The 26108-nt window shown below is 32.7% G+C and overlaps 4 protein-coding genes across 4 annotated transcripts; 3 read left to right on the top strand and 1 right to left on the bottom strand.

Moving 5' to 3' along the window:
• The first annotated feature begins 1725 nt into the window (after nt 1–1725).
• On the top strand, nt 1726–3880 carry LOC130635440 (uncharacterized). Its single transcript, XM_057444771.1, has 2 exons — nt 1726–1779; nt 3149–3880. Exon 2 carries the CDS (start codon nt 3183–3185, stop codon nt 3705–3707), a length of 525 nt encoding a protein of 174 aa, XP_057300754.1. The 5' UTR covers nt 1726–1779; nt 3149–3182; the 3' UTR covers nt 3708–3880.
• A 4108-nt stretch (nt 3881–7988) lies between these two features.
• On the top strand, nt 7989–11298 carry LOC130635969 (uncharacterized). The gene is made up of 4 exons (XM_057445520.1): nt 7989–8453; nt 8967–9027; nt 9109–9215; nt 10661–11298. The coding sequence occupies exons 1-4, from the start codon at nt 8070–8072 to the stop codon at nt 10916–10918; spliced, it is 810 nt and encodes a 269-aa protein (XP_057301503.1). The 5' UTR covers nt 7989–8069; the 3' UTR covers nt 10919–11298.
• A 3305-nt stretch (nt 11299–14603) lies between these two features.
• Nucleotides 14604–18232, top strand: LOC130635968 (uncharacterized). The gene is made up of 2 exons (XM_057445519.1): nt 14604–14702; nt 16815–18232. The coding sequence occupies exon 2, from the start codon at nt 16819–16821 to the stop codon at nt 18007–18009; it is 1191 nt and encodes a 396-aa protein (XP_057301502.1). The 5' UTR covers nt 14604–14702; nt 16815–16818; the 3' UTR covers nt 18010–18232.
• A 1171-nt stretch (nt 18233–19403) lies between these two features.
• LOC130635967 (porphobilinogen deaminase-like) lies at nt 19404–23714 on the bottom strand. The gene is made up of 12 exons (XM_057445518.1): nt 23517–23714; nt 22823–22895; nt 22593–22642; nt 22303–22358; nt 22133–22210; nt 21837–21914; nt 21600–21675; nt 21037–21150; nt 20895–20933; nt 20669–20788; nt 20305–20358; nt 19404–20106 (listed from the first exon to the last, which is right to left on the bottom strand). The coding sequence occupies exons 1-12, from the start codon at nt 23631–23633 to the stop codon at nt 19801–19803; spliced, it is 1161 nt and encodes a 386-aa protein (XP_057301501.1). The 5' UTR covers nt 23634–23714; the 3' UTR covers nt 19404–19800.
• Between the last annotated feature and the right edge of the window lie 2394 nt (nt 23715–26108).

Genomic DNA, 26108 nt, shown 5'->3' with positions numbered 1-26108 from the left:
CTAAAATATACTTCGTAGCTGTTCGACTGTCTTATAAAGGTTATCTTTCACAGAACAGGTCACGCACAGACACACCAGTGGCTTCCTATTTTTTAAATGGTAGCCCCTGACACAAATATTTTTCCGAAAAAAAACATTAATAAATAAAGTCTTAAAACTCATTTAAACAGCTCTAACTCTTTGCAGAGGCTTGCTAGTTTTTCACAGCAACCTTAGAAGCTTGCATCAGATGATAACAGCCGTCTTCTACTGCATTAATTTAGGCGCAAAACGTTTTGTGCGAAAATTATGACGCCTGAAATACGTTTATACTATATATAAAGTAATACGTACGGAATAGATTGTTTGCGCGGAAATTAGTGCAAATAAAAAAAAGAAAACCCGACGCAGTAATCAAGTAGCCGCCGGTAGATTTAATAACTAGTACGACATATATCTACCGACTCAACAGAGCAAATCAATATTTTATGCCAGCAGTGCATAAAATATTTCATTGAATTTTTTGAAGAGCTTTAACCAGTCCTGGAGGAACACTGTAGACCAGTGCAGGTTTTCTCCACGTTGACCGAATATTTAATTACAGGCGGTTTTCGCAAAATGGAACCATTATTTTTAATATAAGAAACGGGAGTTAGGAACTTTATAAAGTTAAATCGGCACATATTGACGTGCTTTATATAACTTTTTAATCACTGGGTTTTAATTCTCTGAGGAAAATGTAGATTCTATTCGCGTAAAATGTTAAAAAAGTTCCTCCCCCCACACCAGTTGTTCCATTTTCGTTGTTATGAAGCAATGGAGTGATAAAACGATGGAAATTGCTGCTTTTCCCTCATTTAAGTCCCTGTTGAAATAAAGCATTGTAATAGAAATGATTTCAACATATTTGATCGTGTAAATAAAGATTCGAGTATGTACCAATAAACAAACAGATCAGTGGCTTACTAAAACTTAAAGAAACGCGGTCAAAGTGGCCTTAAAATGATGACTATTTGAGCAAATTTGACTTTAGGATGTCTTCCAGTTGACAATCAAGTGAACTCAACTTATTCGATCATACTATAAGCATGTAAAACCGCTACAACGGCTTTTCTTTCTGACTAGGTTTTGATGAGTCCAATATATCAGGATAAAAACCCTCGGCTTACATTATCTGCAAAAAGTAGAGATTTTAACTTTGTTCGAAATATAATTCAAAACGAGCATCTTTAAATTCTTTGAGAATATATGCAATACATTATCCTTATTTTAAACGCTGTGTATTTCGAACATATTCTTTTTCTCTCTCGAACTTTTTTCATCCTTAGGTTCTATACGACAAACGTGTAAAGTTCAAATGACGCTCCAGACTGACGGAGCAAGCATTTGGTCTTATCAAATAAACAGGTAGATAGTCAACAAGCAAAAGTAGGCAATAGTTGAGGTTGTAAAATACAGGACTGTAAGTAACAGTAAGCCTCAACTCAAATTTGTGTTGTTCGAAAGGTGTAGAGAGAAAGGGAGAGAGTTCAGAGTACATTTGTCCACAATATTCTGTTCTAATTACAAACGCTCGAACTTTTTGCGTCATAATGTGTTGTATAACTTATATATAAGAAGGTGTGGATTTTCGACGTATCTTTTGAAATGTTGTCGCTTCACTTGAGCTTCATTTGAATCATACCCATCGCCTACACGCCAGTTTTTGACAATTTAGAATATCGTCATCACGTTCATTGATCACGTTAGATGTTGTTATATGTTTTTCAAACTTCAAATTGTGCGAGTTCGCCAAACAAGGTAAGATTATATTTCTTCTGTCGTTTGTTATAATTTTTTGTCAGAAATCGCTGATGTAATCCAAACAAACAAAAACATGGGAAATAATTTTCCAACGCAACATTTATTTTCAAACAAAAAATGGATAAAATAAGAAAAACATATTTCAGGCTGAACATTAGAAATAGAATAAGAACACCCCAACCAAAATTCCAAGTTCTTATAAAAAAATTTATCTTTTAACGTCATACACTAGGTGGCATAGATAGGGATAGGGAGTCTGACTTTGAAACAACAAATGTAACGGAATTAAAAATTGGAGTGATAATTACTTGAATTGTTAGCAAGTTAAAAAATCTTAAAATTACGTACGTTACGGTTTTTGCGACCCCAACCCTCATCTTTCGATATTTAGGTGGATTATTCATTTATATACGTGTGTATGGCCAAAGCAAGTCAAGGGGTTTTAAATTTTAAAGGCACACTCTTTTAAAACACGAACACGTTAATTAGTTCTCGAACTAATTGAGATGACACAGCTATTATAGTCGAAGTTGTTGAGTCTTATTATTGAGTTTGTCAGCAAATTAGAAAATAATATTGTAGCATCTATTGTCATCTATTTTTCACGAAAAAATATTAAGTTACATAACCTATTCCTATTTGGTGCTAGGTCAAACCTCTAAAGCGATGACCTTTCCAAAAAATAAAACCGAATATTTTTATTGCACTCCGTTCTGTTAATCCGTTCTTTTTAGAAAAAGAAAACGCCGATCCACGTTTTATCAATATTATGAACTTTGTATATTGTTTTGTTTTGATTTTTAAACATACATTTTTTGTAAATCAGAAAACATTTACTTTAAAACAGCTGTTTCCTCTTCTCTACTTTCAACTGATGTTTTTCAATAAGCTAAATTAAGATTAGTTTCTTCGTCTTCTTCTTTGAAAAGTGGGTTGTTATTTTTGGATTGCTGAGTAAGGTTGCAGAAAGAAGTTGCAGACATAAAAAGTTGCATGTATCAGAAACACAATAGTGTATTACTGTGGAAGTATTTGTTATTATTCGGCTCTAATGAAAAGAGTGACCTCACGAAAATCTGGCTTATTTATGGCTTATTTTTTTTAAATTTATCTTATTATCGAACTACAGTCATGTAGATTTTAATTTTGAAAGAAGGCGGTTGTGCTAAATAAGCTTAATTTTGCTTTATTCAACTAACGCGAGAATTAGACTTGAAATCTCTGGACAACCAAAAAAAATAATGTCTTTTAGTTTAAAAAACAGATTTACAATTTTTAAAACAAACTTACTAAATAAAAATTACGATTATTTCAATTTTGAACGCTCTCTTAGTCACTTTTAAAACCCTCTATATTTTACGTTTAGGCACAAGTAATAAAAATTCAAAGACAAAAAAAAAATGGATAACAGCCAGCATGAAGACTTCTTGTCAGCCTACACAAATGCATTTGGTTTAAAAGAAAACCTAATCACCACTCTGGTCATCTCAACCATCCCAACGATGCAAGATGATTACATATATCGCTACGTTACCGTCAATAAGAATCAAACCCCAAAAAGACCTTTAAAGAAATCGTTTTCCTGTCACAGCACAAACTCGTCAGTTCTACTTCAGCGCGACTGCTTTCTTTCTGGAGATTCTTACAAGACCTTTCAAAATTTTACAGCAGAACGGAGGAAACGCAGTTACACATTGCCGATAAAACCCTCCACAGGGAACACTTCAGGCTGTTTATCGTTTAAAAACAAACGTTGGGATTCCCTCATGTCCAATACTTATTCAAATGATTTGGAAGCTATAAGCGAGCTATCAACAGCTTCAATGGAAAATCTGACAGGAGAAAAAACAGAAGCAGTTTCAGAGAAGGAAATACTAATTGAATCAGGTCAATCAGATCAATCATTTCAAAAAGTGATAACGTAATAAAGAAAAAAACTTAAAAGCTGGGTTGAGTGATGTTCTTTTTTAGAACAAACAGAGGAAAAAAGTTTATAGGAAAATATGTAATAACATAGAAAAATATGTCCTAAAAATCAAGCTGTAACTTGCTTGTAATATTCTTCTGTTTGACAGTAGCAAGAAATATTCTCCAAATATGTTTGTTGTTTTCTTGGATGGGACATAAGTCTTCTTTCTAAAAAGAGTATTTCCACATATCTGTTGAGTCATTGTATTGAATAATATAGATATCAGCATGTCATGATTAAGCAAGTTTATTCTAGAATACGTTTCGACAGACAGCTGTTGTCGGCGGGCATTGATAATAATTATTTTCGGCTATTTATTAGTTGATGAGACAATTAGAGAATCGAAATCAACCAATCAGATCACAGCAATTAAAGTAAAGTGTCCCCTTTCAATCATTTCTTAGGTGCAAACCCGCGTTTATGGTTAAATAAAAACATTTTTGGCTTGCTCTGTCTGAATGTTTTTTGAGTTTGACGCATTCCTTTCGGGGAACCTATCGAGACAATTCTTGTTATGGTTTGAACTTTTTGTTTTTGCAGAGAGGCCTGCTCTTTTCAAGTTTGTTCACTCTTTAACGACTTGGCTAGTTTTCAGAATTTTTGGTTAAATAACTTTTAGCCAAACTAGCCTCTCTGTACGTGCCAAATAAACCAATTTTTTTAGTTTGGGAATTTTAGATTCGGACATAATGGCATTTAATCAATATGTCGAGCTAGGATGATTTTGTTTGTATTTTCTCCTAGCGTCGAATTATTCCAGTATATGCTTTATAGTAAAAATGTTGATAAATAAAAGTATGTATTTACTTTTCTTCGGCCACTTATTTCTCAAAAAAGCAACAAAATTATCAACACTCACAAATTGATAAAAATTAGGCCAATCCAAGCTTTTACAAATAACAAAATTTACAAAGAGAAAACATTTTTTTCCCTACATTTCCCATCATGCAATTATCTAGTCTCCACAATTTTAACCACCCTTGCTAACAAAGTCACCACAGCAATACTATACACGGTATCAGCAATATTTGTTTACCTGGTAATTCGGAAAACCATATTCCTTTCACTCCAATTACATCTAATAGCTAAAGAGTGGTCCAGTTTCAGTGTAGGTAAATAAAAGATCATTGCAAAAAATACAAGCAAACTTCTCCTATTAAGCACAATCAGAACTCAAGTTTCTACTACATCTTAAATTGGTGCCTGGAATAAACGAAGGGTGTGTTAAGAGACTGGTTGTGAAAAAAGGAGCCTAAAGACTCAAGACTTCGCAAAAAAACCCTTCAAAATTTGACTTTATCTTAGTGCAGACAATGTGACATTTTGAACTTTTAACATTTCCATTTTAAGTGAAATATAGGCAGACTTCTTACAAAAATAGTTTTATATAAAATATCAATACGTGTATCATCTATAGAGAGGTCCGAATTAGAACCTAAACACGACGTCCGCTATAGAATGGTGTCTGCTATATAAAGTATCAGCAGTATAGAAGTTTATTATAAGAGTTTGACAATCATTTGATCTTTTCCTGAGAAAAATGTCCATTGTAGAGAGATGTCCGGTACAAAGAATGTTTGCTTCAAAGAGCTTTCACTGTAGTTAAAGTACAAGCCCTTTCTAGTAGAAGGTTTTCAAACCGAGGTCTTAGAAACCTTTTTATTTTTTTTCCTGAATTAGGTGTTAAATGAGGTGTGTTGGAAATCATTTGTTCTAAAAAAATTTTCCAAAAAAATTGTAAATTAACAAAATAAAAATAGAACAATCTTTCATCTTTTACAATGTACTTGTAATTGAAAAAATGTTACAATTTACGTCAGTTATATACCCTGCTTCAGAACTACAAGTTATGTAAAACGGAGAGTGAAATTATTGCAGCTTGCTAGAGATCTACAATTTTGAAAGTTGGTTGCAACAAGTTATCATGTTGAAGATTTCTATACTCTATTATTTACGGTGAAAGTGGGCAGATTTGGGGATCATAGGTTAATTGTTTAGATCCATATGGCTAACATTAATATGACCATGATTTCAGGACCTTTTTTTTTTTTATGCTCGGCATTATTTCCGTAATGTATATAATGCGACTAGCATATTATAAAACTTCTCCGCCTTGCTTGCCTGTGCAGCTGCAGAGACGCTGATTTTGACTTAGTCATAAAAAATGGCAAAAAAAACTGCAGCTTTCTCCAAGATTGTACAGATACGTATTACTGGCAAGGTAAATCGCAAACAAATTAAAATAATTGAATTAATGCAAACTACGTTGTTGTTTCGAAGTAAACATTTATATCTCCAAAATATTTTAATTCTGTCTTATCTGTGAGGAGAAAAGAATTCTCGGAACTTATCGTTTTAAAAAACAAAAATAAATTGTCGTTATGAATTCCATGCTTCTATCTATTTGACACTAATAAGTGGTTGTTATCACCAGACATATGATGCAAACAATCTCGTCCCCAGAGCTTTTTGTCTTCAAAGATATGACGAAAAAGGTTCAAATTTGTCTCGCCATTAGATAGACAAAAAGAGACAAAAGATCCAGGATCAAGTTTGGATCCAAACAACGAACTTGAAAAATATAGGACAAATTATACTACGAAGAAATCTTTATTTTTATATAAAATAATTAGCTACATATGTTTTAGCTTTGGAAGCTCGGACTAATTGGTATTGTAGTAATTACCATACATGTTTCTGCTAATTAACGCCCTTCCATCCCGCCCCTCCCCAGCACTCATTAAGTTGTTAAACCTAGCGGGGAGGAAGGAGCTGATAAATTTTTTACTACGTCATAAAATACATATATTACAGTACAATAAGAAGGTCGAGATACCTTGAGCAGAGAAGATTAAATAGAGGGTGGTAGGGTGTGTTGATGAGTTGGGCGTTGGGCGTTTATTTAGGTTCAAGCAGTATATATGTAGAACTTAGATTGATTCTATGAAACCTAAAGTCGTTCTTAATTCCTCTAAAAAAAAAATTCGGATAACAAAATATATATTTGTGGGTGCGAAATTTTCCATTTTTATCTCATGACCTCCATAATGTTAGTAGACACACATTTAAATAAAATTTTCTCTAAGAAGATGAAAAAACCTTTATTGTGTTCTTATTAGCTTATGCTTATCAAAAACGCGTAATAGCATATGCTAAAAAAGCATATGAACTTTCTACTTTGTAACAAGCACATGACAGGACAGTGACATGAAATTCCCTCTCAGTCATTGAATACTTGTAGTATTTTTCAGCTATAGATTTTAGTTGTTCCCTGGCAAAAAAAGGTATGAGTAATTGAAAAGAAATAATTAAAACCAATCTTTGGTCAGGTTAACAATCCCGCTACCAAAGGACTCATTGAAGTAAGAAAACAATTAAATTAAAGGTCCACCTAGCGAAGTTAATGACTTTCAATTAATCATGATACACGAATAAATAACTGAATCATAAGAAGCCATTCTCTTTGGATAAAACAACACAGAAAAGGTTTATCAAATATTATTATTGGATACCAGACAGAGTTTCACGTAGGAGGATAGATATCACATATCATATGTAAAAATTCCTTTAGAATGATAAAGAGTATTTATTTTTTCTGCCGACAAGAACGTTTCTCAAATTATCCGTCACACACATTATAATCAATTGATTCTGATATATACTAGCACTGTATGGACCGTATTTTCTACTGTCAGCTTGTACGTTTCAAACGCCTTATTTGAGTAAAAACAATTCGCATTCATATTCCAGCTCCCCCTTATTACGAAAACTCTTCACGTTGTTTGAAGGATCCAATTTATATTACCCTTAAACTTCTCTACAGTGGAAACGCTTAATAATGGGTCGCACAAAAAATCCTCTAAAAAGTTTTTCTTACGACAATTAGTTATACAGTTAAACATGTTACAATGTCTGCGCTAAAAAAAACTACAATCTCAAAGGTTTTTTAAAAGTCTAAGTCCAGCCTGTTAGGTTTTTCCTAGGACGCTAGAAATAAATATTTTTCTATTTCTATCCTCCTCTAGGTTTTTTGAATGTCTGTCTGTCACGCAAAAGGGTAACGCAAGTAGCGAGACATGTCATTTTGTTACTTTTCCAAGAAGTATTTGTATAGATTATTGACATATAATGGTAGTCTTTTCTTGTTATGGTTCACCCTTGGTTGTTTTCTTGCACTTTAAATGTTAAACGGCTTAAGACTACGGGGGAGAGTCTCTATTTATTAAAATAATCAAAGGGGAAAGTACTACGATTGAGCGGTTATAAATAGATAACGACTTATTGTTGCTTAAAAATTCAAATTTCCAGTCAACTAAACATGTCTGAAATGTTTGTCTATAAAATACATAAAAGCGAAAGTGGAGTGAAAGAAGACGAGTTATCCTGTAAAGAAACTGCAGTACTTTGCGAAGATGGAAATGCAAAATTTTTTTCATCACCAAATGTTAAGAATACACGTCGATTCAAACTTTCAAGATCAATGTCGGTGCTGCTTTTGCTGTTCTTATCTTTTCTCGCTGTCATGGTGATGACTTCATTTGCGTATTTTCATGTGAAGAATGATTTGGACACTACGAAGCAAAGTGTGTACGAACTGCAGGTCGAAGTGGAAAACGAAAAACACAAGACAATCAATCCCACCTCAAAACCAAGTAAATCGAATCCGAAATATTTTTTAAAAGTGGCGAATTCTGTTGGAAAGGTAATATGTTGGAATCTTAACCTAAACCAATCTGTTCCCCAATTCTATTCTTATATAAAGAAACGCTACCAAAGAGTACTGAAGTTGAGGTTGCTTTTTGGTGCGTGACAAAGCCTGTTTTGTAAACTTTTATGAAATTCGGTGAAAGTTTATTTCATATAGAAAGTCCGTGTGTAGGAGGGCACTTAAACTTTTTAAATTAAAAAAACTATCAACGAGGCTGCCAAAAAACGATCGTGCGAAAAATACGTTTTTTAATTAAATGGCTTTTGTGGATTTCCTAGTAAAAGCAAAAGCGACCGAAAAGACACAATGGCTCTTAGGTTTTGTAATATGACTTTAATAATTAAATATAAGTCCTGTTGTTTTGATGATAAATTTGTTTGATACTCGTAACCAGGCCTTATAACACAATTTTCAAAGTGGGAGTTAGGCCTAAATCCTCTTAGCTACTACGGTTATTTCCTAAGTATCATATTACTTACCAAAAAATAAACATTTCTTTTTTTTTAGACTCCTTTTATTGCCATTAATTTTGTTGGTGGAAACAATCAGCTCGAAGAAACTGTCTCAGGTCAGTAAATATTCAACTCATAAGTTTTTAATTCGTCCCATACTACCCATTTCGACGGTTTTAATGAAATTATTATTTCAGGCCACCCAATCAGAAATTGGGAAACAACTTTAAGTCGTGGTGATATCTCAAAATTTCATGAATACATCCAAATAAAAGTAACAGGCTACTACTTCATATATGCTCAGGTATGTATCAAAGAAATCTGGGCTCGCGCAACTTCGTGTCGAGACCTCTCTGCTTTCTAATATAGCTAAATACAAAATCCTCCTTATTTCAAAGAGGAGAAAAAATAGCCCTGGAGACCAGTTTGGGAGACATTTTCGGAGGCTTAAAAAATTACAAGATACAAAATTCTCAGATCATACTATAGCTGCTTTTTGTGAGAACAAAATAGTGTTTAAAAAAAGTACTCTGCAATCCGGACAAAATATTTTGGCAAATGCTGTTATTGAACTGTTTCTTAAAATGACATAATGGTATCACTTGACCAGTACTCAGCAGCTGCTAGACTTGGACAGGGGTATGGGCCGAGTAACCGACTCCAAAAATGCGCTATCTGCACTTTCTGCGATGTTCGCTTTTTGAAACAATTTGCTCCAAGACGAAAAAAGATCCGAAATCAGAGGTTCTAATGTCAGCACAATTTAAGACCTTATCTCTAAGCCCGCTGTGAACAACATTAACAAGTTCGTAGTGCGTGTTTCTTACATAGAAACAGCTTTTCAAATTGCTTGTGGCGAGCTTTAAAATTCTGCCGTCCTTGTGGTAATGACGTTTCGTTTCGGTTTTAGTTCAAGTTGCTAGAATTAACTGGAAATTAATATGAAATTAGTCACACTTTTCAGAGAAAATCTATAAGCCAAAAGCACTTACATACAACAACACCATTCATGGTTAAGAAGATGGAATAACAATGCAAATAATATAAATAGTAAATTGACTTCTTTATTCATCAGTAGACGATTATTAGATTTTACTAAAATGCTACTTCTGTATTGTTATTCCAAACCAATTAAATGAGGCAAACTCGTCCCCAAGACTCCTTTTCGCTATTTTATATTTGAGGTATAAGAAAAGCGAAAAGGAGTCCTGAGTGACAAGGTTGTTAAAAGAGGGTGATTTTAGCGCCATCGTATTTTTTGTACCGATTTTCGTCACACAGTAGCCGCCGCTTAAGTCGGATATAATGAACTTGAAGTATATCGTAGTAGGACCGTTTTTGTTTTTCTCTTGAATTTTTTCCTATCTCCTCAAAAAAGCTGCGAGTTGTCTTTATTACATTAGAACTTAAACATTCCGTTATTTCAAGCATCTTCTATTTTTACAAAGAATACTTTTTGTATAGCTCAGAATGTTTTTAAACTATTTGAAAACAATTTCCCAGCGAATCCTCTCTCTTTAAGCCTACTTGGTTAGACGATCTAAAGGACATAAATCTGTTGGAATTTCCCCCAATTACGACGCAAGAACTGCTACAAATGGATTAGGATATATAAGTCCTTAAATTATGTTTCGTCTTTCAATACGAAGTAGCTTTAATGATTAAAATAACATTTAAAAAAAACAAAGTATCTGCTACACTCTGACGGTTCGTATCCGCCATCTTAGATTCTATCTTGTTGATTTTTAGATGTTCTTCTCTGATAACGCTTCATTCAGAAAAAACACTTTACACTTTTTAATCCGCAAGAATCGAAGGAAGATTTTAGTTGTCGCCTCCGTGCCTCGCGACGCGTGTAAAACCGTGTGTACGCGGTACGTATCGAGTGTCGTAAAATTAAAGAAAGGAGAAGATCTTTCGGTAGCATCGTATGACACTGGCATCAAGTTCAACATGTCAAAAGACAAAGCTCAATTTGGCGCTTATTTATTAAAAAAAGCGCAATAAAATGGAATACTGGTGCAACTTCGTTCCCAGGACTCTTGCTCTAGGTACGAGTGAAGTAAGCATTTTACATGTGCACGCGTTCCATGCAAGCATAATTCATTCACCAGTGATTCAAGAGTGTCAAGTTCAAAACATCGCCGCACTAATAGTTAATACAAATTTTTCTACACGACGAAATTACTCTTTAACTGAAAGATTGATCGAGTTCCAATCGCAGACTTTTAGTAGGGAATACTACACTGCAAAAAACGAATTAACAATAGCTAACACCATAGAAAAAAGTTTTATTCTTTCTTAATTTTTTTTAATATTAAAATATTCCATGTTTTATACATTTAAGGTTAGTAAGGGTTTAAATAAAAAACACAAATGAATTTTTACATGCTAAATTGTTTGATTGGATGTTTTGGTTGGATTGATATTGTTGACAATTGTTTCTTTTAAAGTTCAACAAAATATGGTGACTTTTTCTATTCGTATCTCAGTCTTAAAGGATGAAACATCAGTGTCAGTTCCTTATTATTTATAATAAGCAAATTATAGTTTCATCACAAGATGATTATTATGAGCATCTAAATGTTCCGGAAAAAATCTCAAAAATATTTTTTATGTTGGAGATACAAAAATGACTGAAACGTGCTGTGTCTAGCCAATACATATCTGATGGCGATGGAAATGTTTTATAAGATAGATCCTCTCTGACAGGTATGTTCTTATGGTTCACATGACGATAGCTACTATGGGAAAGACGATAGGAAATTCATAAATTAAAGCACAAAAGTGACGTCTCTGTGGTCCTTTGCGAAAATGCTGTAAGACAAAAAATTAGAAAAGTTTTTTTCTCCGATATCGGCCTATGATTTTAAGCTCGGTTTTAACTTTTGACAGGAAGATAAAGAAAAGCAATATGGATGATATAGATGATAATAATAATAATAAATGGCATAGACAAAGATGGACTACTTTATATTGTTGGCTAAAGTATTCTTCAAAATTAGCCCAACATAACCAACAAAGAAATACTTGAGCAAAACTGGTAATCCTCTGTTCTTATTGAATGATTCGCAAAATTATTCTGCTAAAAAAATCTATATAAAATTTTATCAATTTATTAGTTATTAACCTGGAATCATCATCTTTAAAAAGCATAATTAATTTTCTTATGTATCTTGATGTTCCAGAACCTATTAAGAAATATTTTGTGCGCATCTAAAATAAATAGCGTAAAATAAATCCTAAAATGATAGCAACTCTTTCCCCAAATAATTACGAAAATTGCATCTCTTTTGTTCCGTTTTGTGATCAAGTTCCGTTTATCGCAGTAACATAACCTCGTTTCGATTTGGTTGTATTTTTCCGCTATAGTGCCAAAAGCTCAGCAGCTTTTAAATAGCACATGCACAGTTTAACGAAACTACCGCTGGTTTAGAGCTTTTTTGTTCAGCGACGAAGCTGAATTCATTCTACTTTTGGCAATGTTATTTTTTACCTAACAGCAAATAGCGAATGTCAGTTAATTAATTTGACTTATTAAGTAACCTTGTCAATGGCCAACAAAAATTAAAAATAACAAAAAAATCACGCAAGACACGCTTTATCAACAATTTTTTTACAAAACAACATTTCCTCATCAAAGCCATAAAGTTTTGCAAAACTTTCAATCATCCCTCTCACAATAAGTTATATTGTAGATTTCATTTCGCGCGTTAGAAAAATACAATAGAAATTAATTTCTTCTTCAGAGCAGAAATCTCTGACACTATTGCGCTATTTGGAAATGACTCTAGTTCATTCTATAAGTATTTAGCCAGTAAAAGCCATTATAGAACTTTGTCAGGTGGCTGCAATGTGAGATGATCGATTCTTGATTGACGTGTGGTCAGATCTTTTGTTTGTATCATTATTCGCCACAGTCAGATCAGGTATGCTTGCACACAAGGAAGTGGTGACAAGCAAGGTGAAGAATGTTATAATGACTTAAACTCTGATCGGTGTTACAAATAATTATCATCGGAACAGCTGTATCCACCAGCCATCTAATACTATAGAATTTCAAAATTTTCTCTCTTGAAGCCACTGGACTGGAAGACTCTTACGAAAATCCCCAATGGGTCGGCCACAATAATTTTAGCTTGACTGTAAGTAATGAAATTCATGTAGAACTATTTTTGCGGCTTTGCGAAGCGTGTAACATGATAAAAAATGTAAAATTGTCCTGATATTAAGGAATCCTGGCTCTCCCAAGTCAGATAATCTGTTACACTTGACGAGTTCGTTCCAACTTATCTGTTATCTTTTTGTTCTTACACCAACAAGTGGAAATATCGACCTTGTGTAGTCTTAATAAATGTTTATATGATTTCATGCGAAATAAAAGTCATTTCGCTGTTGATTTCATTTCGGCCTCAAAATATTTATGTAAACACGATTTGCCCGCAATAAAACTATTTTGCATGTGACAACTCATCAGCCCTGATATGAAAAACTTCATGTAAACATAACGATATTTTATAGCGGTTTAAAATCTCATTTCGGGTAAATCTCAAGTCGGGTCTATGTAAAGGCTACCTTAGAATGGATTGTAGTGTAAAAGCGGCTACCTTAGAATGGATTGTACTGTAAAAGCGGCTACCTTAGAATGGATTGGAATGTAAAAGCCATGAAGAATTGCTGAAATTACATAAATTTGTCAATATTTGCCATATGAAAATTCTACCTATAACATGACGCTTCTGGAGTATGCATTATATTCACGATTAGATCACGATTTTTTTCTACAAAAACATGGTCTCTTGCGAAATTTATGCTCTAAGTTTCGCTTTTTCTTGTTTTCTCGCAAAACATTCTATCTGGCAAAGTTCCTGTCCTTTACGTAAATAGATCAGGATCGGTATACCATGTATGGTGAAATAGGAAAGCTGTTCTTTAATACCACACAGAAAATCTGAAAAAAAATTCTTTCGCTAGACAACAGGGTAGCCAAAGCTCACCGTCATATAGCGAAACTTTTAAGTTTTATATAATTATTTCACGTTGACTGAAGAAAGTAACATATTTCTCGAAATATGTACGTCTTAACATGTACAAGCATAAACAAACGGACCTTGTGTAGCATTCAGAATATTGCAAAACCAAAAAAAAAATATAGACCGATACACCTAAAAAATGTCGGCTTTAGAAAGAAATTATTCTTAAGATCGAAAGCTTAAGAAAGTTTGAAGCAAAAACAGTACTAGGCATAAAAATATGAAATATTTACCTATTTTGACCTAAAAATTCAGGTGTTCAGATGATAGAAAGATTTTAATGCACTATTATATTGACCATGCATTTTTTGCACTCTGTGTCAAATTTCTTAAAGAGAACAAAGCAGTTTTATCTTTGTACTAAATTAGGACCCCCAAAAAAATATGAAAAAATAAAAACAAAACTAATTATGTCCAGTATGCTTCTTTGTTCATTGCCCCAAAAACAAAACAAGCCCTGGTTAGTCCATCCTAGGACAACAGAGTCTATCCTCCTCAATCGCCGTCCCGTTGTTAAAAAGTTACAAGATACCCTAAGGACGAGGTTGTATCCTTCTAAGTCACTTAGACAAAGTCCTGGGAATGAGTTAGCAATGCTTGTACACAACAGGGAATCGTTATTAACCATGGTAACATAACAAATTTTGCTATGGTGATATCGACTTTTTAATTCGTTAACATTGGGGTTTTTATTTGCAAGATAAATATACAAACAGGTTTAAGAAATTTCTTGCGGAGAACATTCTTGTTCAAAAAATGTAAGTTGTGGTAAACAAAGTGTTATTCTTTCATTTTTTAATTTTTTTGTCTGAACGTAAACAATGTAAAATAAATAATACTGATGGATTTTACGTCAATAAAAGGAGCTAATATGGGATAAAGTGCTTATATCTGTATAGATTGTGGGTTGGTTGCTGTAATACACTGTGTTATTGATTTGCTGTTTGAACTGTCAGACTGCGAAACACCAGTTCGCAGTTTGTGCTACATAGCTAAATCAAGTAATTGTGGTTTAATTCGCCAATGTTTTTGTTGATATAAATGATCAGTTAAAGATGCTAACAAATCATTAGAAAATATAAATGACGTCATTAAAAATGTTATGATCACCTGTGTTATTTTTTTGAATTTTATCGCTGAGCGTAAATTGAAGTCGCTTCAAGTTTTAAACCTTGTATTTATTTTTGTTACATATTAACCGTGCTCTGTAACACTAGTTCCAGTCTAATTGTTCGCAAAACTTACAACAACTCCCACCCAGCTCACAAATAACTAGTGTGCCGTGTAACGGAGCACGAATATACAGTTTTATATATAACCTAATATATAACAGAAGCTAAGCGAGCTCGGCGTTTCTGTGTCACAAATATGTGCGGCGAGTTTGTTTTTATAATCTTCAAATTCAAGCAGTTTAGTTATGTGTATTTTACTGAATTGGTTGGATAGCAAGCACTGAGTTGCAAAACTAGTAGCTAAGAGAAACTTGAAAATTGGTGAATGATTTACCCACCTGACAATAACACTTTGTTGTATCTGTAAAACTTACCTCCCAATTGAAAACAAGTTGTATGAAAGAGCTTTAAAAGTTGTCTAGAAATCTTTTTATTTTTTTGGATATTCTTTATTGGTTCTCAAGATTATTGACTTAAAAGTTCCACTTATTATGCATGACATTGTAAATTTCTACCTAGCTACAGCTAGGCAGAAATTTAACTTTTATATATTTTTTATTCATTTTGGCTGAACTTTACAATTTTCATTTTCTGTAAGTTCATATGTGTCAAGTTTGTACAAACGGTTTCGTTTAAAATCCAAAATCCAGTTACAAAATCTTGTCCAATAGAATAATCGAATTGCGTTCAAAATCCAGAATCGAGTTTCGCAATACAAAATAATATTCATAATGATAAAAATGACAGCTTGCAATCATACAACGTCACAAACACACTACCCTGGCAAACTATTCGCGCATGATTTGCGCATGTTTTCAGTCGATTAATTTTTCTGATCATTTCTGTCGGTTGACCGTAATTTGTAGCGCGGATAGTTGGGTTTAGATACGAAAGAACGAGACAGAGTTGTGTCTACTCTTCTATGCTATATGTTGTGAAAATCTGGTTTCTACTCATGGTTTTTATTAAAAAGAAAAAGGGTAATTCATTCACGAAAATGTTCGTTTTTCTTACTCAATTAAAAAACACTCACACATAAACTGGCTTCTGCAATATCAATTATTTCAATCTCTTTTCAGAGTGTATAGCTCGAAATTAGGGTTGGTTTATAAGGTGTGGGGCATTCTCGCCCCCAGAGCTCTTCGAGAATAAAACCTCGACTTTCGAGGTTTATCTCGAAGAGCTCAAGGGTGAGGGTGAAGAAATTATATTGTTATTTTTTTATGTTCTTTTTTCAAAAAAACAGTTTTTTCAATTTTTATGGGAACCTTAGTACCCTTAACAATCTCCGCACTATACAAGAAAAAAATTAATAAAGGTTATATGCATAACTTTTTATTTACATATTTTGTTGAAATTATTAAGGCACTGTCTTTTCAAACACTTATTTAAATACGAATTGAACAAATAATGAATAAAAAAAAAAGAATTCACCACACTTCAACAACAATGTACATTCAACCATATGAATCTATATGAACAAAGTGTATTTTAATTTTAGAATATATGTATATAGCTACAACTTCTTTCAAGCGTTTAGCTATACTAAAAACATGTGGCATCCTAAAATTGTGATTTACTTCAGAGAAGACATTATTTTGAGATTCAAACTGATGCTTTCTGTTTTTTTGTTTGTTTCAGCAAAGTTTTTAGCTTTGTCTTTGCTGTCAAATATATTAACATTTATTTTTGATTTAGAAATATGTCTGAAACGATAAAACTGCAATCTCACGAGTGGGAATGGTTTGGAAATTCATATCCCAACGCCATGGCATCTTTCTACGAAACATGCGATGCTGAACATGCAAAGAATACCAAGAAAAACGTCGAAGAGAACCTTATAAAAGTTTTACAAGCAAATAAATGGCTCACAGGAAATCTTACGAAAACTGAACTGGGTGAAGTGGTTTTAAACGTCCCGCATGTGTTTTCTGTAGCTAATTATATCAAGTTTATAATCGATGATAAACTATTTAGCCAACCAATTTCAGAGTTCTCGAATCAATTCCGACATTATGTTGACTTGAAAAGGGGCAAGGATCTTTTAAATGGCGCGCAACATTTGATTAAATTATATTATGTGGAAAATTCAAAAAAGACAAAGTTGGTAATAGTTCTCGCAATGAGTCATGTGATTGCTGATGGCTGGACGGAATATCAGGTCTGGAAAATGCTAAATGCTGATACACAAGTGGTCAGTTTAAGCAATACAAGAGATAGCAGCATATGGGATACCGTCAGGGAAAAATTCAATTTCACACATCCTAAAGATGGCTTAGAAGAAGCACCAGAGGAGGAACAACCCGTCCTTAAACCTGAAAAACCTCCCAGAGTCCATTATATCAAAATTATCCAAGCCGCCATTAAGAAGTATAAAGAAATTTACAATAAAAACGATTTCTTTGTGTCTACCAATGACATCATTATGTCAGTTATTTTAGGTAAGGAGATCTATGAAGCTGGTGGCGTCCATATGGCAGTCAACATGAGAGGAAAGCTAGATAGAAAGGTACTAGCTTTAAATGAAGCAGGTAACTACAATGCGGGAGCTGTGTTCTCCAAAGAAGATATGACATCACCTAAAACCATGCGAGAGGCTTTTAAAGCTATGACCAGTAAAGTAGGCAAATTGGAAAGGAAGCCAGTAAATAGCATGGCCACCAATTGGGCACATAACTACCATCAATTAGAACTGGATGGATATAAGCATTGCATCCATACTCCGGTGTTCTTAGAATCTGTTGAAGGGATGACTGGCATGGGTGATTTTAGTGTATTGTTTATAGCGTTTATGGCGGATAAAGAAAGATTGGCTGTTTATTTGCTTGTTAACAATGATGTTGATGATAGTAAACTATATAATCATGAAATTGTAGAAGGAATTCTGTTTTAGCAACAATAATAGGCGAAACTTGTCCCTGAGTTGTATTGATGAAGTAATAAATTAATGAAACTTGCTTGAATTTTTATTTTTTATGAAAATTCGATAATAATTTTTAAATGATCTTCGAAATTTCTAGAAACTCAAAAAAAAAACCCAAGTGTTTCTAAAGATATGTTTCACCGTGTATTTCCGACATAAGAGATAATTTGCTGGATTTATAGAGACGTTGCATACTGTGTAATGTAAACAAAAACTCAAAAATACTGATTTGATTCGAATTTGTTTTGATTTTGAATTGTATTCTGGTAGAGTTCTTCTCGAGAACGTCAGGCAATGTGTTGCACTCAACGCTATATATAACGAACTCTCGATATAACGAACTTTTCTTCGTTTTCTTTCCTTTATACCGAAAGTGTAATGTACGGAAAAAATCGTCAATGACCAAAGCTTTGTACACATTTACGCCAGTCAGACAGCGTTTCAAATTTTTTAGTCACATATTCTTCCAGTGCACCGGCACAACGAAATAATTGACGTAAAAAGTGTTCATGCTGGCATAAGTTTGACAAGTTAAAGAATGTGGAATCTGTTATATTGCGGAATTAAACTTAAAAATTATCGGTTGTGTCTCAATGTATTTTGACCAAGATTGTGGCATAGAAAGAAATATGTATTTCATTTTCAATCAATTTTTAAGTTTAAAATCTCTTTCTATTTCTCGCTAATTTGTCGTAACATTAAAGTTTCGCCAGTACGGCACGGAATTAATTTTGCTAAATTTAAATAACACACCAACATATGTTAGCGTCCAAAGAGACATAGCGCAATAGTAACCTCGCTATGTGATCCTGGTACGATGGGGGTTTGGATAGGCACAATTTTGTCACCAGACCATTTTGTTTTTACTTTCTGATATGATTGCTAGAAAAAATAATGAGAATGTGAGGGAAAATATCGGCTCTAGGATTTTCTAAGCAATTTCCCTCTCAATCTTATTTTTGCATATAATTTTAGCAAACTCAAGGTGATTTTTTTTCTCCGGAATAAATCAAAATAATAAGAAATACGCCCTTATTATACCCAGGAGGTATACTTCTTTGAAGCAAAAATGTTTCAAAGTCTGTATAAACAATAAAGATTTATTACTGCAAAGTCGAATCCCAGAACATGAGAGAATGTTTGTGAAACACGAGGACATGTCATATTATTAAGACTGACGCCTTGGCGATTTTTCGAATTTTTACTTTACTTTACTCGAGATTGACTTGCTGCAGATTTCAAGGTGGTCACACTTATACTTTATATATTTAGCAGAATGTGTGATTCGGGGTTCAAATTTACCTATAATTTTTGTTACTAGAACATAACAGCATATATGTTAGTAAATATAAAAAATCAAGTCGTTTTTAATTATTATTTTGTATTAGAGCTTTTGGTCGTAACAACGCCAACATCAGTGTTCCTTATAAAAAAGCGTATATATATATTGGAACCGGACATTCATGAAATGAACTCGGATGACAATTTTTTTTTTGATAAAAGGAATTCATAAATAAGCTAAATAAGGACTAAAACAAAAAACAAACATGGTAGTTCAGCAGGGAGCGCATATAAAAAAAACTGTGACGTAACATAAAATCAAAATATATATTATATACAAAAGCAAAGTCGACAAGATCACACAGGATGTTAAGGCTTGTTCTTGCGAGAAAAAGCATCCACTGAAAGTATAATGAGAATAATTTATATCTACATCCACTCTAATTCTTTTAGAAAGTATAAAAATATTTTTCGGATGAATTACAGTTTTAAAATTCCGCTCGTTGGAATTTGTATATTTGTTACTTTCGGTAAGTTTGCTCGAACGTCACGTAGCACTTCATCAGCGCCTAGTTCTTTTAAAGCAAGAGCCAAGTCTTCGCCTAACTTTTCTGCTTTAATAAGTTCGTCCATGTATCTGCTATCGACAAAAACGCCTGATTTTGACATCTCAAATGAATTTTCGACACCCTCCACCGTTGGAATATTTGTTTTTATTTTTTCCTTTAATGTGTGTTCCAAGCAGATACTACCATCTTCGTTTAAAACAACACCGTGCAGGGAGAGCTAGAAAATGAGACATAGGTATATTCAAATATCACGCCAATAAATTTCTGGCCTTAGACAAAAAAAAATCACACACGTTAATTTGTAGAATTTTGAACGTTGGATTTGAATTGATAATAAACCAGTACTTAACCCAAACCGGTACCGCATATCTGATTTTTGCTAACACTAAACCAAAATAAAGTTGTTAACGCCTACCTCGTTATCACCCAACTTGGCATAACATCCAACAGGAGTGCTGCATCCGCCATTCTAAACAGAACATTAAAATTCTCATAAATTTTTTTTTTAAATTTAGTACTGAGTTAAGCGTGAACAATTGTTTTAGCGGCAAACAACACATTCGCAAGAAAATTTTCTTTTCAATAAAGATCTCATTATTGGTAAGGGTTTGCAAAAAAAAAAAAAAAAAGGAAACATTTTCTATCGATAACGTCCACCATATCTCATGCAAAATTTTAACGTCTCGTGGTGGAAATTAAGTTTCGTTCTCGGCCAGCATTAGGTCATTTCTTTAACTGCCTGCAGTAAAAGAATAAATATGTATCTTTAAAGTCCTTACCAGTACTCGCATAAAAGTCCGTTCGGCGAGACAGGTCAACAATGATGGTATGTCACTAAGTTGGCCGAGTAAACTGCTTGTGTATTTATCATCACTTCTTACTTCAACAGCCATCGCACCCTGTATAAAAATACATATTTCACAAAAACAATCAAAAAAGAAAAATTCGAAAATATAATAGTAAAACAAAGTAATCAAAACAAGTAATATAAAAAAAACAACGAACCTGTCCGATTGCATACAAGCATTCTTCTTCGGTCAAAACCTAGGAATAAAAACAAGGTAGGATTTGTTACCAGCTGTCCTTTGTTATTCCTTCACATTGACTTTGCTTCACTTATATTCAAAAATATTAACACACAGCCTACCTGGTCAACTTTGTCTCCCCATTTCATACGATCAATACCAGCTTTTGCAAGAACAATAGCGTCGTATTCCGAATCTTTTTCCAATTTACGAAGCCTCGTATTCAAGTTTCCTCTCTAACAAACATCCGTCAAGGAAACACACGCTCACGTAAATAACAAAATGTTGCAAAGTCATTTGCGGTAATCGTTAATTTATTTTTCTTAATTATGCAGAAACACAGCATCCCTATCGGAAAATCTTGCGTCTACTCCGGTCTCCGATTACGTCATAGTTATAAATAAACCCGAAACTTGTGATGCAAAGGCGACGCACACGAATCAAAAAACCTCACAAAAACGGAAAGACGGCGGAACGATTTGTTTTAATGCGATTCGTTGTAATTGGTTTGTAAATAATTGCCGTCACACTCCCTGCATATCCTTGCCTGACAAAACACGTTAGTATATAAGCATACACGTGACAAAGTTACTTATTTTTTCTGAATGCAATACTTTCGCGTATTAGACAGATAGGTTGTAAGGTCTGGCCTTTATCATAAAGATTTTTTGATATGAAAAGATACAATGCTTTTAAATTCCAAGTGGCCGTACGCTCGTTTCAGCTGTGCAACCCGTCGAAGTGAACTCGTACCAATTACACTAAAAATAAATAAATAAATAAACAAATAAAAATTCTATACGGAATGACAGTTGATTACATAACACGAGCACGTTGAAAATAATAAATGTGGTGAAGCGTGTTGAGGTAGCGGTATCAATGAACTCCTCCATGTTGTTTAAAAAAAGTGTGTTCGACGCACCTTTTTTCAGGAAGATCTGCCAGCTTTTTCCCTTTGTGTTTGGGATGGAATATGACACAGTCATGCGGATCGTCTCTCCTTTAAATTAAAAAAACAAAAACTTTTACGTAAATGAATCTTTTTTTTTCTGTTTAAAATACTTGTACAACAGCTTTTTTTATTATCGTACACCATTACTTCCTGCTAACACGTGAACAAGACTCACAAGATACCGATGTGGGAAATATGTACGACAGGCTAATGACTAGCTTTTAAGAATAGATGAAAACTTCGAACAATCAAGTTTCATGACTCACTTGTAAATAGTTGCTAAAGCCATCCCTTCCGGCATTGTTGTTGGCAAATCTTTTAGTGAATGGACCAGAAAATCAACTCTAAAATACAAAATAAAAATGCCTCATCGTTTTACTGATATAATCCAGGTAGATTTTCTGCCTGACAATGTTGTCTGGGTGTATATATATACCTTTTCTCCTGGAGAGCAATTTCAAGATCTTTTGTGAATAGGCTTTTCTCCCCGAACTAAAAAAATAAGAGCAGTTTGGAAAATTTTGCAAAAAAACATTACGAACTTCTTCTTTTCTTATGTTAGGATGCAACAATAAAATATTTAATATATTATTTTACAAATTATATTACATCAAGAGGGTTGCGTTTAAGGTGTGGACGTTTTTGATGTTTTTAGTCATTGTTAAATAGATGAGAATCATTCCACTTGACATTTATTTAAAAAAAAGAAGTGAGGAAGCTACATACTTTAGGTAATGCAATGTCCAATATTTTGTCTCCTAATGTGTCCATAGTTTCTAAAGAAAAAATATATACATTTTATTAGAAAACAGACAACAAAAGAACGGAAAAAAAACATATGGAAGAACTAAATGTGGTAATAATCCCACACAATAATTTTCAAATTAATTTTCAAAACACAATAATTTTCACATATCAATCTCAAAATGCAAGAAAAAAATTATCCAATTTCTTACCCATTTCAAAACTTAATTCAGGGTTTCTATCTTCTAAAGCTTTTATAATTGATTTTGTTTGAATTACTGCAAGCTGGAAAAGAAAACAGAAAATTAAAAAGTGAAAAGGAAAACACTTAGAATTATACTTTAACTTTACACAACGGAGGAGTACAGCTTTGTAACTCACAAAAACACACCATGTGGAAGTTCAATGTTTGTACAAAATGTTGGTAATGATGTCACTTATAGTTCCTGTTGGACAAAATTTGAATTTTAAGGAAGGAAACAGGAAGGAGACACAAGGCTGATGACTAGAATTTTTTGGAATGAAAAGTAATATGAATATCTTTAAAACAATCAACAGTTTTGTTGTTTTTCTGGTGCTTAAAATTTAATTTTACAGCTGGAAATCAAAAAAAATAATCAACTTTTTTTTAGACACTTACAGAATAGTCACAAAAATAGTAAGGAAAATGATTATATTTTTAGTTATCCAAAACACACTTGTAGACAGATGATAATAATGTAGACAGCATAAAATAACATTACAAAACGAATAGCTGTGAATAGCTTATGAATATTACGATTTTGGTGTTCTTCTCTCCAACCGACAATGAAATTTGTGCAAAACTGTATTTATGTCAGTGAAGACATCCATCCTCATACCTTCAACAAGGCAGAAAAATAAAACAAAAAAACATTGATTTTATACCTGGCTCTTCCTAGATCCGACCCTGATGACATCGGATGGGTGTTCTTCGGCTGGTCGAAACTTTTTACTAACATCACTACCCTCTTGTTGATGTTTTCGTTTTAACAGTGACTCCATGATATATTATATTTTTTGTATGTTTTTTTTTAATTATTTAAATTGTATTTCGACCTAGCCTATATAAAAGTAAAAGTTACAAAAACTTGAAGAAGGAACTAGTGTAGAGATTTTTCATTTTGCACATCAAGAAAATCTGCACACGTTGTTCCTCTTAACACATAAACAAAAATATTATTATATTTTTTGTAATCTTGTCAGACAATAGAAAGTTTTTAAGTCAAATCGATATAATTAAAATTAATTAAAACATACATATAAACAAAACATTCAGTCAGAAATATGAACTTCCTTGAAACAAAATTATTAAATACACAGAATAGTTTCTTTACATCATAGTAATTATTTGCTTATGAAACTAAAAATATAAGTTGTGTGGGTTGAAACTTTCTTATGCATGTACGAAAAATTAAAGTTTCATTTTAAAAAATCTCACCCAAAGCTATATACATTAAACCAACACAAAAATAACACTTAATAACATCTGTATGAATGATGACGTTTAATACTTCTCTTATGAAATGTAAAACCACCACAACAAGTAGTATTTCCATTCACTACTGTAAAACATGTACTTTTTGCCCACAGCTTGTAGATATATATATAATATATATGAAAATGACAATGTAAAAAAAAAACTGGAAAACTGAATAATTAATAATTCATTTACACACATAATAATCTTTGAGAAAGAAAGCATATGTTAAAACCTCCAATCTCGACAACAACCAAGTGCAATATAAAACTTTAAACTTTAATAGAGAGCATATTGCAAAACAACGCAAAGCATTATGGTATATGACATGTTTAATTACTATAGGCTGACAGTGCATAAAGCATTTTACTAATGACAATCAACCCACATGTTGAAAGTTCCCTAATTACTTTTTATAATTACATACAAAAAATACACAAAAGGAAGTGAACTTACCATATCCATTATTGTGGAAGGGTGCAAAAAACTGACGGTAATTATAACTTGTGAAAACCCAGGGTAAATAGGAAACAAGGGTACACAGTTAAAAAAATCTGAAAGACAATGCTACCTATGTGTCATGCCATCCTGGTGTCAACATTCCTTCTAAAAGGTAGAGAGACTTATATTTGTTCCACAGAAAGCTAAATTTTAATTCCTCATTTTATTAGAATCTGAGTAAAGAGTCAAAACATCGCTTTTTTGCAGGGCTTTTTTGCAGGGCTTTTCACTGTGTCCTGTCATAACATTAGATATTTAACATATTTAAATATATACATAACAAAATTTTACTTTTAAAATGTGGGTAAAATCAATGAAAAGACTTCTTCGGTCCAAACAAATGTGTAACCTCATAGACGGAGCATTAAAGTCGCAGTACATAACGATTTTAATTCGTAAATTATTACTGCTATTAACATTATACCTGATCTTATAAATTCAATGTAAAAGGTCGGACTGTTAATTGCAATGTCTTTTTAACCTGAGAGTATTATTTTTTAAAAAAAAAACCTGATGAAAGATGTATTGGTTATGTACACTTTATATAGGACAAAAGATACTAGTTTCAGTAAATTTTTTTATCACTTTTGCTCAGAAGACAGGCAGCAAATGCATTAATAGAACAAAGAAATACTTAGATTTTCACATGTAAGCCATAGCAAAAAAATAGAACACTATTACCAGGGAGTTTTAAAAAATTTTAAGACATTTAATAGCTAGGGGTTAAAAATTTTGTGTATTGAAGCATACCTCTTTATTAAGTTTAAGAATTTTTTTTTATCCTATATATATCCCCTCCATTATATACCACCTTCATACCATATCAGGCACCAAAGAGTAGGACATAATAGATATAGGCTATTCACTTATCACCATATAGAGTAGACAATTTTTACAACAGCTTATTACATCAGAGTAAATCAAAACCATACTATAGCTTTTTCTTTTGATAATGAGTTGAAAAATGCTTGCATTGTTTTTTATGATTGTTTGCATTTCAGATAGCAGATACATTGTTACCTAATGTTTTTACATATTTTCAAATATTAATATAACAATAATAATTATTATACTCATTAATAACAATGACTTGTGAATTTAAAAACAAAGAGAAGAGATATATATAATATCAAGTTAAATTCATATGAGTTTGGAAATTTGTTTAGGAACTTGTATATATATTTTAAAAAAAATCTCAACTGGTTCTTAAAATTTTTGGTTTCAAAGTTCCACTAAATATGCATGACATTACAGCCAAGCTCTGAGTTTTGCATAACAATTTTACAAAAGCAAAATATTTTGCTATTTAATTTAGTGGATTAAATATTTTATTACACAAACTTTAATATATAGTTATAATAATTACAGCTATTATACATGTTTTATAGTTAGTTGATGATGCCATAATTCCACATATATATAATACATAACGCGAAGTCCTATATGTCAATAATAATTTTGAATGAATTGCCAAAGTGTTAGCAATTACAAGCAGTTCA

Source organism: Hydractinia symbiolongicarpus, chromosome 3 (genome assembly GCF_029227915.1).
Source record: "Hydractinia symbiolongicarpus strain clone_291-10 chromosome 3, HSymV2.1, whole genome shotgun sequence".
Lineage (NCBI taxonomy): Eukaryota > Metazoa > Cnidaria > Hydrozoa > Anthoathecata > Hydractiniidae > Hydractinia > Hydractinia symbiolongicarpus.
This window is presented reverse-complemented; position numbering and strand designations above follow the sequence as displayed.